This window comes from Typopeltis vanoorti, chromosome 14, assembly GCF_054136105.1.
Source record: "Typopeltis vanoorti isolate ZY-2024b chromosome 14, IOZ_Tvanoo_1.0, whole genome shotgun sequence".
Classification (NCBI taxonomy): Eukaryota; Metazoa; Arthropoda; class Arachnida; order Uropygi; family Thelyphonidae; genus Typopeltis; species Typopeltis vanoorti.
This window is the reverse complement of record NC_143562.1, coordinates 102,118,913-102,131,210: the sequence shown is the minus strand read 5'-3', so window position 1 is coordinate 102,131,210 and position 12,298 is coordinate 102,118,913. Positions and strand designations below refer to the sequence as shown.

The following is a 12,298-nucleotide window of genomic DNA, read 5'->3' as shown; positions in this document are numbered from 1 at the left end:
CCCTCTTCTTGTGCGTGTAAATCAATCAAAATTATGTCTATTTTTTGCCTGAGCAACAAAAAAATTAAAAGAATATATTTTTAGTGTGCCGCAGAATTTTAATAATTAGTCTAGGTGTGCCGTATTATGGAAAAGGTTGAAAATCGTTGTATTTAAGCGTTCTGAGGGAGTGTTGGGAGCAGATCTCCAAATGTGAGAACAATATTCCATAGTCAAATGGATCTGGGATTTATAATGTGTTAGGAGTTGAGAAGAAGCGAAGTAATGTTTAGAGTGAAAATGAATGCCAATTTATTTTTTTATTTTCATTATTATTTATTAATTTTTTTTTATAAGGCACAGTTAGCTAATTCGCTGATGTATATCAAATATGGAATATTTTAACTATGGAGATATAGAATGAGGGAAAGAATGGGATTTATTCATCTGCCTTGACTAATTATTAAAACAGTAGTATGGATTGTGGTTTGAGTGTTGGAATCTGATGATAACATTAGGTCAATGCTGCATGTCATACATTGTTAACCTAGGAAGTGACCAGCATACAGAATTTTTGAGTAAGGAGCATATGTGAAACTATACATCAGGTATGTGAAGCTTAAGAAGCTTTTTTGGAGCAGTGTATGGAAAATTTAATATAATTATACTTTTAATTGAAATTATAAAAAAATAACGTTTTTATTTATTTTTTTATTAATTTCACTACGCAAGACCAAAAAAAAAGAAGAAAAGAAATATATAAAGATGTAAGGAGAAATTTGTTCACCAACTCATGAATACAAAGAACAGGCAAAAAGGCTGATCAGCATGGTAAGGAAATCTTTTACACAAGATGGAGCAGCAAATTGAAATGAATTTGAAACTGGTGACATGGTTAAGAAGATTATGTCAAGAATGGTATACAGTGGAGAAGAAAGAAGGCAAAGGACAGCAGTGTGCCACAGAGCTCTGTTCTTGGATGCTGTAGTTTAATATCTGTGTGTTAATAACATGGTCTGAAGGGGGGGGGGGTATTTAATTCTCTTATGGAAAGGCAGTAGTAAAAGTGAAGTAGAAACCCTGCAAGTTGATTTGAATAGACTGACATTGTCAGCTAGGAACAATGGTTGCCAACTCATAATCCTTTTAGCACTTAATGCTGAAAGGATTACATGCTATTATTTTGATGGAAATTGTGTTACAAGAAATTGATGAAGCTTGAAGTGATAGCAGACTGAAATTTAGTGCAAGAAATTTTAATAAATAGATGGGTAAAAAAACTCAAAGGATCACTTGGATATTGAAAATCACACTGAAGACTAGGGATATGTAAAAACTTATTTGCTTATTATAGTTTTAAAAATAACTTATCACAACTGATTCATATAACTTACTATAAAGCCTCAATGCATATATCTGGAATATTCTGACTGATTGGGTTTGTAGAATTTTGTGGAAATAAAGTGGACAGAATTCAGATGTGAGTGTGGTATGTTTACTGTGAATAGATTAAGAATTTGTTGGTTACAGAGTTTAATTGACAAGCAGGAAAAGAACAGATGTTATAGAAACATAAGTAACTAAAGGGATTTTGCAAAGTAGATTATTATTATAGCAACATCCATTGAGCCAACAGACTTTGGGAGGTTTCACTTAATGAGTGAAACATATCTATCATATTGAACCTTAAACTCATTCACGCTCCCAGCATTTTTATGAAATTAATACTTTAGTTTTATTTATGTGAAATGAAAATGGCATTTGGCCCTAATTAGACTTTATATTCAAAGCATGAGATCTCTCTGCTATGCCATGAAGCCCTGCAGTGCATGGGTCCCTGAGACCTTATTGGCGTAAATTAAAGTGTACAGAGAGGAAGAGAGAGTGTATGTGCAAGCATGCCAGGAGAGGAGATGATCGATTTTTTATGAGATCTGCTGAAAGCTTGTTATTTGGGGAGGGAAGAATGGATTATAGTTATCTCATTGAATATTATACTTCTGAGGGATTTATTCACAAGAACTTTCTCACAATTCACAAATCATTTGGGAGAAAGCCAGTTTCTCCCAAATCACTATAATTTACTGGACTGTGTAATACTTTTCTTTGGTCTCTATAGGATCAATTAGTGAAACACTGTCATCAGTGTAGAAGCCTTTAATTAATGATAATAGAAATGGTATAATCTCTCCTCCTTAATGTTTTAGGTTATGGCTTCACACTGCCAAGTAACTTGGCTTTATCAAAACTGAATTAATGCTATGATAACCAGTTAATTCAGCCTACTGCTGTGGTTCTAAGTTTCATGTATTCTCTCACTGGCCTGTCTGTGTGATAATGATTGGGGGGGGGGGGGGAGAAAACACCATGTAACGGAGACTAACTAGTCTACAGAAATGGTGCAATATAAAATAAAAATTGCTATCAAACGTTGGTTATTACAGTACTCCCTGCCAATCATTTTAGATTATCTTAAAAGTTCATTATATCAGCTGTCCTTCATAACTTACCCAACTTTGATTCATCAGTGAAGAACTGAATATCTTCATTCAAGTCATTTATAATTTCATTAGTGTAAAAGTTAGTCATTTTTTTGCTAGAACTCAAATATTTGTATCATCCAGTTAGATAGGAAGTTCAGCCATAACATTGATCATTAATAGAATAGAAGCAGTGCTAAGACAAAACTCATTGTTTCTTCCTTTTTTTTTTAAGATAATTATCAAGTTGTTAAAATTGCCAATTTTATCATCTGCTTCAGCTTGCTCTCTCTCAATTTAATTCTTGCTATGTGATATTTGTCAAAAGCTATGCAAAATTACAAAAATAACACAGTATAAACTGTCAGGTGTATATCTTTAATCTAGTACTTAAGCTAGTGATTTCATTTTGATATTGTTTTTTCTGTTGTAGGAACTAGAAAGAAAAGCAGCAGAACTCGAAGAGAGAGAAAGGAAAATGCAGAATGAAACAGATGTTGGAGGCAAGTTAAGAATAATTTTAAAATGATCTAAAATAAAAAAAAAATTGTCTAGTGCAATGTGAATTTACACACACATACACACTGAAATTGGTTCTTGTAGGTCCAGCACACTTCCAATAGGAATAATTACTATGATAGCAAAGCTATTTTGTTTGGGAGTAGTCCTCCAGAAGTACTTGGTTTAATATGATCATGTAGTTCATCATCATCAAATTCCTGCCATATACCCTCAAGGGGTGTACAGCATATGATAGTATTACATGAAAAATTTACATCATTACTAATTTCCTATCTACAATTTTCCTCCAGATCAGTCTGTTACTTGTCAAGATGCCAATATTATCAGATCTTATATTTCTGTCGCCTAAGGCACATTGTACAGTATCAATCCACCTATATCTTTGTCTTCCTCTGGGTTGTTTTCTTGCCACCCTGGCAGAGAACACTTATTTTGCCAATCTTTCCTCGCCCATTCTGTTTAAATGACCATACCACCTAAGATTAGCTCTGCTAACGTATTCCTGGATGCTGACAATGTCATGTTCTTTCCTAATATCCTCATTTTTAATATGATATTGCCATTGATGCCATCTGTTCACAGCTCTAATCTTTCTCAGGGTTCTCATATCTGTGGTCTCTAGTCTTTAGTCAAGTGTTTTACTTCTGACCCAGCTCTGCGATCCATAAGTTAAAACTGGTTTGAACACTGTCTTGTATACAGCTAATTTAGTATTCTGATTAATTTCTCTCTTATTCCATATGAATTTATTCAAATGACTTCCTACTATACCAGCTTTATTGATTCTGTTGTCTGTTTCCATATTTAATTTACCATCTTCACTAAAAATCGTGCCCAAGTAGCTGAAATGTTCTACTTGTTCCACAGTTTCTCCATTCACAATGCAGTTGACATTTTCAACGATTCTGCCTATTTTCATTGTCTTTGTCTTTTTATTGCTGACATTTATACCATATCTATTACAACAGTTATTCAGTTTAGTCAAGGAATCTTGCAGACTCGTAGCAGATTTATTGATAAGTATAACATCGTCCGCATAAAGCAAAGAGCTGACATTAATATCTCCAATTTTGATATCATGTTTAATACCACTTTCCTTCATAATGTGATCCATATAGATAATGAATAACACAGGGGATAACGTACATCCCAGTCTTACACCAGATTTAACATGAAACCATCTTCCTGTACTTCCTTCAAGTGTATTGAATAGCTTCTCTCTTGGCACCTTATCATATGCCTTTTCCAGATCTACAAAACTCAAATAGAGATCTTTGTTATATTCCCATGATTTCTCCACTATTTGTCGTAAAGTGAAGATCTGATCCTGACAGCCTCTATTTGGCCTGAATCCAGCTTGTTTTTCACCAAGCTTTCTTCCACAATTCTTCTCAACCGTTTCTCAAGTATACTTGCATAGATCTTGCCAGGAACACTCAGTAGGGAAAATACCTCTGCAAGTCTCACATGCAGTTTTATTTCCCTTTTTATATATGGGTACTATTAGAGCTCTACTTCAATCATCGGGAATTCATCCCTCTGTCCAGGCTTTCTGAACTATGTAGTGCAGCCACTGCAAGACTTTTATACCACCATACTTCAGCATTTCTGGTCGGATATCATCTACTTCTGCTGCCTTTCCACATTTTAAGACTTTGATGGCTTTTTCTACTTCAAGTATGGATATGTATTCCTGACTGTATGCCTGTTGAGTGTTTTTTACCACTGTGCTATCACTGTTTGTTTCATTTAGCAATTTATCGAAGTAATTACTTCATGCTTCAAGGTTATCTTTTTCTCCAGTTTTCATGTCACCTTTATCATCTCTAACTCCTTTTACAGTACTCTTTCCTCCATTTCTAAGCTTCTTCAACATCCTCCAAAATATTTTGCTACCTTCTTGATAATTATTTTCTATGTTCTTGCCAAAATCCTCCCATGACTTTTGTTTAGCTAGTTTTTACACACTGTTTAGCTTTCTTACATTTGTCTCTGTATTCTGTAAGAGTAAAAGCTGACTTATTTGCCAGGAACTTTTGATATGCTTCCTTCTTTTCCTTCAATGCCTATTTAACTTCCTGTGTCCACCATAGAGTTCTGATTTTTCTATCCTTGCAGACAACCTCACCACATGCCTCTCTGGCTGAATCAATCAAGGTTTTTTTCAAGGCTTGCCACTGTATCTCTAAAGTTTGGTTCCTGTTCTCAAACTCTTTCATTTTTTCTTCAATAATCTTTGTGTATTTTAGTCTACAGTTCACATCTGAGAGCTGCTCAACTTTTATTCGCTTTAAAACTTTCTTACATGTTCTTCTTTTCAATATGAAATTCAATTTTATCCTACTCAAGACTAAATGGTGATCACTTCCAATTTCAAATCCTCTGTACACTCTGGTGTTCTGCACTAGGAAGAACACATCACTATCAGCAATAACATAGTCAATGAGACTTTTCTTATTCTCTGCTTCTTCTCTCCATGTGAATTTGTGCATATTTTTATGTTGGAACCTGGTGTTAGTAATAACCACTCCATGTTGTTAGTAATAACCAGTCCATGTCTTGAGCAGAAATCCAACAGGTATTTGTCATTATTATTAGATTTGCTCTTTTCTCCAAATTATCCCAATATATTTTTGTATGTCTGACAATCATTTCCTACTCTGCTATTTAGATCCCCAACAACGACCAACTTTTCCTTTTTCATTGTGTCAGATGCTTTCTCTAAATCCTCAAAAAATTCCTCCACTTCTACCTTAGTAGAACCTTCTGTGGGACCATAGGCACAAATAAGTCTCATTGTCCAGTTCCCCATTCTGATATTTGCCCACATCACTCTACTTGAGACTGCCTGCCATTCAAGAAGATTAGCCTCGTATTTATTGTTGAATACATCAATGGCTACTCCTTCTTTTCCTTGATTGTCATTGCCTGAATATAACATTTTGTATTTATTGCTCAGAAAGATCTCACCAATTTTTGCCTTATTTGTTTCAGTCACCCCTATTATGTCGATCTTGCTTATCTAATTCCTCAGCTAGCTCCATTTCTTTGCCATTCAGGCTTCTTATGTTGATAGTACCGATCTCTAACTCTGGTGATGTTGAGTTGGAGTGTTTTTTCAGATTTGTTCCAGTAGCTGACTTTTCGCTGTTCGCCCTGGTTTCCTGGCGAAAAATGGGGGCCTTGTTTAACCAGTGATGCCCCAGCCGGCATGAAATTTTGTCATGTTGTACCATAATTTTGTAATTTGGTTTAAGCCAATAAGAATTACAGTTTGGTCGGCTAAATCCCAAATTGCCAGCCCTTTTGTTCAGTATCCAGGTAGATACCCAACAGGATGCACCATGAGAAGGTGAGGATTGGACATTAGGTCAAAAGCCCTGGTCGGTTCTCCGCATTCTTTAAAGGCTATGTGGAGGTCTCCTCTCAGTTATGCAGCTTTGACCCTTAAGCACCCTGTCTGTGTCAATATTTAATTTGCCATCGGTTCTTGTTCTATAGGTTTCTCATTCAAAATGTAGCTGATTTTTTCACTGTTTTTTCCAATTTTCATAGTCCTTGTGTTTTAAAAGGAATCAATTGTGACTGTGGTCTCTGTTGATACAGAACATTATTCATCAGCTGCAGACACATGATAGTGTGACTCATACTGTTTAACTCATTCTTGTGTTAATATTTTGAATGTTGTTACCAATTCTTTTCTTTTCTCCCCAAATGAAGCTCATGTTACATTGAGTGAAATATATAGGAGTTGCAAATTAAATTAAATTCTAATTTTCTTTACATGTATGAAACTGTCTGCTCTTTTACCTGCCATTCCTTTATGTAAGTTCTAACAATAGTAAATACTTGTTGCCAACATATATTTTGATCATATCACTATTCAGTCTTCTCTCTACTGAGTTCTGCAAATTAAATTTCCTCAATCCATAGAGCCAATGTTTCACAGTCTCTGATATAATTTTTGTTTTCTACCTTTTGTGTCATGTAAGCATCTTCAAATCTTGATCAGATCTTAGTACTCCCAGTGAGATCTGATCTTATTAGGATCTTATACAATAGAATCATCATGTTTTTATTTTATTTTATTTATTTATTTTTTATGAAGCTCTACCCATTAAAGGTTTCTTTGTAAATCTATATTACATTTGTACTGTGGGTGGGCTAAGATCCCCCTTCCCCCATTTTTATTGGTTTTATATTTTTTCTTATTTTTTTTGCATAGTCTGGAAACCTTGCTATAGAAACCAAACATGGAACTTTTTCAATTTTTTTAAATAAGTTGGGTAAGGGTCTTGCATTGGATGACGAAATTCATCTTCCATCTAAAAACAATCACAAACATTCATACCCACAGCAGGATTCAAACTCACGGCCTGTAGGGTGGAGAGCAGATATGTTAACCACTCAGCCAACCAGGCTGGCAAATGCTGATAATTTCTTCTTGTCAGCATCATTCTTACTATTGCAGCAATCCCTGGGTTGTTCCTGTCTTTTTGATTTTTTTACTTATTTATTATATGAAGAATTAGGAGCAAGGCAATATATGAAAGAACACCTTACTTCTATTAATATCAGTAACAACAGAATTTTTAACAAAATCTTTGCAGTAATTCAATTGTGGGACAAAAATAAGTTGTAAACCATTCTTCAAACATCTGTGGTGTCATCCATTTTTCTTATTTGATCACCATATTACAAGAAGAGCATTTTTGACATAACCCTGAAAAGCTGCAGATTTTCAGCTCGGTAAACAAGCAAAGGCTTTAATTTAACCCTGCGGAGGTCGCGGCTGATCTGACAGATACAAACAAATTGTTTTAATATAAATATTCTTACACATATCTAGTGTATAGCTCGGAGGTCATGACTAGCTGCTCATGTATGTATTACGAGTGATATTCTGCACTGTTTATAACATATGTTTATGTCAGTTTGGTTTAAGACGTGTTATGTAAAGGTGTATGATGTTTGATAGTAAACTGTATCTGAGAGATACTGCGAACTACGATGTCAGTATAGTATTGGTTTAGTTGTTGTTTTTTTTTATTTACCATTGAAAGTGACTGGAAAAATATATTGATTGGATAATCCATCAGATGTTGAAGAGATTCAGCGAATGTTACTTGAGTCCGATGTTGAGAATGATAGAGTCGAATACGAAGATGAAAGTGATTTAGAAGATGATGATTATGTGAAAGTTCGTTCAGAAGACTCGGACACTGAACAAGATATTTCTAGTGAAGAAAGCAAAGATGAGTTAGACACAAATAAAGAGTATTTTCTTGGAAAGGATAAAGAATCAAAATAGAGGAAAACTCTAATAAGAAGACAAATTAAAAGATAAATTAGAAGACAACTGCAGAATATTTTGTGTCAACTTCCATTAGTTCATCATCAAATTCCTGACATGTACCCTCAAGGGGTGTACAGGATATGATAGTACTACATGAAAAATTTACATCATTACTAACTTCCTATCTACAATTTTTCTCCAAATCAGTCTGTTACTTGCCAAGACTCCAACATCATTATCAGATCTTATATTTCTATCATCTAAGGCACTTTGTACCATATCAATCCACCTATATCTTGGTCTTCCTCTGGTTCATTTTCCTTCCAACCTGGCAGAGAACACTTCTTTTGCTAATCTTTCCTCGCCCATTCTGTTCAAGTGACCATACCACCTGAGATTAGCTCTGCTAACGCATTCCTGGATGCTGACAATGTCAAGTTCTTTCCTAATATCCTCGTTTTTAATATGATATTGCCATTGATGCCATCTGTTCATGCCTCTAATCTTTCTCAGGACTCTCATATCTGAGGTCTCTAGTCTTTGGTCAAGTGTTTTACTTCTGACCCAGCTCTCAGATCCATAAGTTAAAACTGGTTTGAACACAAGACTGTCTTGTATACAGCTAATTTAGTGTTCTGACTAATTTCTTTCTTATTCCATACAAATTTATTCAGTTGACTTCCTATCATACCAGCTTTGTTGATTCTATTGTCTATTTCCATATTTGATTTACCATCTTCACTAAAAATCGTGCCTAAGTAGCTGAAATGTTTTACTTGTTCCTCAGGTTCATCGTTAAAACACAGTTGATATTTTCAACAATTGTACCTATTTTCTTTGTCTTTGTCTTTTTAATGCTGACCTTCATACCATATCTATTATAACAGTTATTCAATTTAGTCATGGAATCTTGCAAACTTGTAGTGGATTTATTTAGAAGTATAACATCGTCTGCATAAATCAAAGAGCTGACATTAACATCCCAATTCTGATATCATGTTTACTACCACTTTCCTTCATAATGTGATCCATATAGATAATGAATAACAGAGGGGATAATGTACATCCTTGTCTCACACCAGATTTAACATTAAACCATCTTCCTGTACTTCTTTCAATTCTAACTGCTGACTTACAACTCAAAGAAAGACTAAGTATTGCTTGATATAATGCCCCATTGACACCATATAACTGTTGAGTATTGAATAGCTTCTCTCTTGGCACCTTGTCATATGCCTTTTCTAGATCGACAAAACTTAAATACAGATCTTTGTTATATTCCCATGCTTTCTCAACTATTTGTCGTAAAGTGAAGATCTCATCCTGACAGCCTCTATTTGGCCTGAATCCAGCTTGTTTTTCACCAAGCTTTCTTCCACAATTCTTCTCAACCGTTTCTCAAGTATACTTGCATAGATCTTGCCAGGAACACTCAGTAGGGAAATACCTCTGCAATTCTCACATGCAGTTTTATTTCCCTTTTTATATGGGTACTATTAGAGCTCTACTCCAATCATCGGGAAGTTGTCCCTCTGTCCAGGCTTTCTGAACTATGTAGTGCAGCCACTGTAAGACTTTTATACCACCATACTTCAGCATTTCTGGTCGAATATCATCTAATCATCTAAGCCTTTCCTGCATTTCAAGCCTTTGATGGCTTTTTCTACTTCAAATATGGATATGTATTCCTGACTGTATGCCTGTTGAGTGTTTTTTACCTCTGTGCTATCACTGCTTGTTTCATTTAGCAATTTTTCAAAGTAATTACTCCATACCTCAAGGATATCTTTTTCTCCTATTTTCATGTCACCTTTATCATCTCCAACTCCTTTTACAGCACTCTTTCCTCCAATTTCTAAGCTTCTTCAACAACCTCCAGAATATCTTGCCACCTTCTTGATATTTATTTTCTATGTTCTTGCCAAAGTCCTCCCATGACTTTTGTTTAGCTAGTTTTACACAGTCTTTCGCTTTCTTACATTTGTCTCTGTATTTCTAAGAGCAAAAGCTGACTTATTTGCCAGGTGCTTCCTTCTTTTCCTTCACGCCTCTTTAACTTCCTGTGTCCACCAGGGAGTTCTGATTTTTCTATCCTTGCAGACTACCTCACCACATGCCTTTCTAGCTGAATCAATCAGGATTATCTTCAAGGCTTGCCATTGAATCCCCAAGGTTTGGTTCCTGTTCTCAAACTCTCATTTTTTCTTCAATAATCTTTGGGTATTTTAGTCTACAGTCAGTTTAAATCTGAGAGCTGTTCAACTTTTATTCGCTTTAAAACTTTCTTACATGTTATTCTTTTCAATATGAAATTCAATTTTATCCTGCTTAAGACTAAATAGTGATCACTTCCAATTTCAAATCCTCTGTACACTCTGGTGACCTGCACCAGGGAGAAAATATCACTATCAACAATAACATAGTCAATGAGACTTTTCTTATTCCTTGCTTCTTCTCTCTGATAATGTTGGAATCTTGACAGGTGACAGATTGATTTCAAGGAAAATTGTAGATAGGAAGTTAGTGATGATGCAATTTTTTCGTGTAGTACTGTCATATCCTGTACACTCCTAGAGGGTACATCTCAGAAATTTCATGATGATGATAATATAATATAATATATAATTCCTGTATAAATGATAATAACTTGCTGTTTTTGCCCACCTCCAATCCCTGCTTGTCCTTTCTATGCTTGCTTACCGTTTCATTTCTATTCATTGCTTCCCATAGATTTCATTCATTACACTTTATTCTAGCAACAATCTCTGCAGTTGGCTCCCACCAAAGCCATTCAAATGCTGTCCATCACATGTCTACAAATGCATTTTTCCCTCAAATACACGCTATCTTCAAACTGCACTCCCTTCTCACACAGCTTTTATAGCATTCCATTCATGATTCTTGCTCTCTGTCTCCACTCATCATTGTCATACCTTGGCAACACATGACAAGCTTTTCTACCATATTATTTTTCACTCTCTACAATGACCTCCTCATATCCATCCTTACATTCTCTCAGGCCAAATCATTTGTTCCCACAACCACAACTAATCTCTTGCTCATTTATTTCTCATATCCAAAGCATCAATTATTTAGCTCATTCTTCCTCCTGGAAACGGACCTTGTGAACTTTCCATTGTTAGAGGTGTGGTTAATGAGAATCTTTGTACATTTATATTCTCATGTCATCTCTTTTCTCTAGTTTCATTCATTTTATCCTTTTGCACTGTTTCATTCATTTCCACCAGACATCTAATAGCACTGCACATATTCCTCATTTCATTTCTCATTCTGAACAACTTATTCTTGATATCTTACATTCTGACAATTTCACTCACAGTCTCATTACCTCTCTTTTCTTTTGTTTCCTTTCTCTCCTGCTTCTGTTTCTCTGTTTCTACTTTCTTGTACTTTCATAATCTCACTTTTGTTTCTTCATTTGTACGTTCTTTCATTTCCTCAATCCTCGAATGGCAGTGGTGGAACCAGATGTAGTTTTTTTGTTTGGCAATTCTGATACTGGATTTCCTACCTGTTTGGCCGGAACAATTTGCAACTACGAGGAACCTGGTAAACACCTAGTAGGTCTAGGGCAGGGGTGGGGAATCCTTGGCACTCCAAGGGGTTCCCCACTTTTTTCTGGATGCAACCCAAGCTCATCTTAAAAAATAATTAAATAAATAAATAATCCAACATCTTCACTGAGTGTATATTTTAACTTAATACACTTTTATTAAGTAGAGCGATACCAAATAAAATGCAATAAATGAAACAAACATCCTATTTCCAAGCTATCTATCTCTGCAATATACTGAAGGACAAGTTTTGTCCCTTTCAGTTGTTACATCATTGGCCTTGGCAGCCAGACTTGGCCTGACATCTTTACCATCATTTTATATATTATTTTTGTGTCTCGTAAAGAATTTATTGATTTTCTAAAGTATGTATATATGTGGATTTGGATTTAATTAAATCGTAAGTCATTAAAATATGGATTGGAAGTATTTATTGTCAATTGATG

At 35.0% G+C, this 12,298-nt stretch overlaps 1 protein-coding gene across 3 annotated transcripts in view; it reads left to right on the top strand.

The window, feature by feature from the left end:
- LOC150099806 (secretory carrier-associated membrane protein 1-like) overlaps window positions 1–12,298 on the top strand; it is a 244,097-nt gene that overhangs the window by 58,180 nt on the left and 173,619 nt on the right. For all 3 annotated transcript variants that reach the window (XM_090403729.1, XM_090403730.1, XM_090403728.1), the window contains exon 4: window positions 2,893–2,962. In XM_090403729.1, the coding sequence (XP_090259855.1) occupies window positions 2,893–2,962 (70 nt within the window). The remainder of the gene's footprint in view (window positions 1–2,892; window positions 2,963–12,298) is intronic.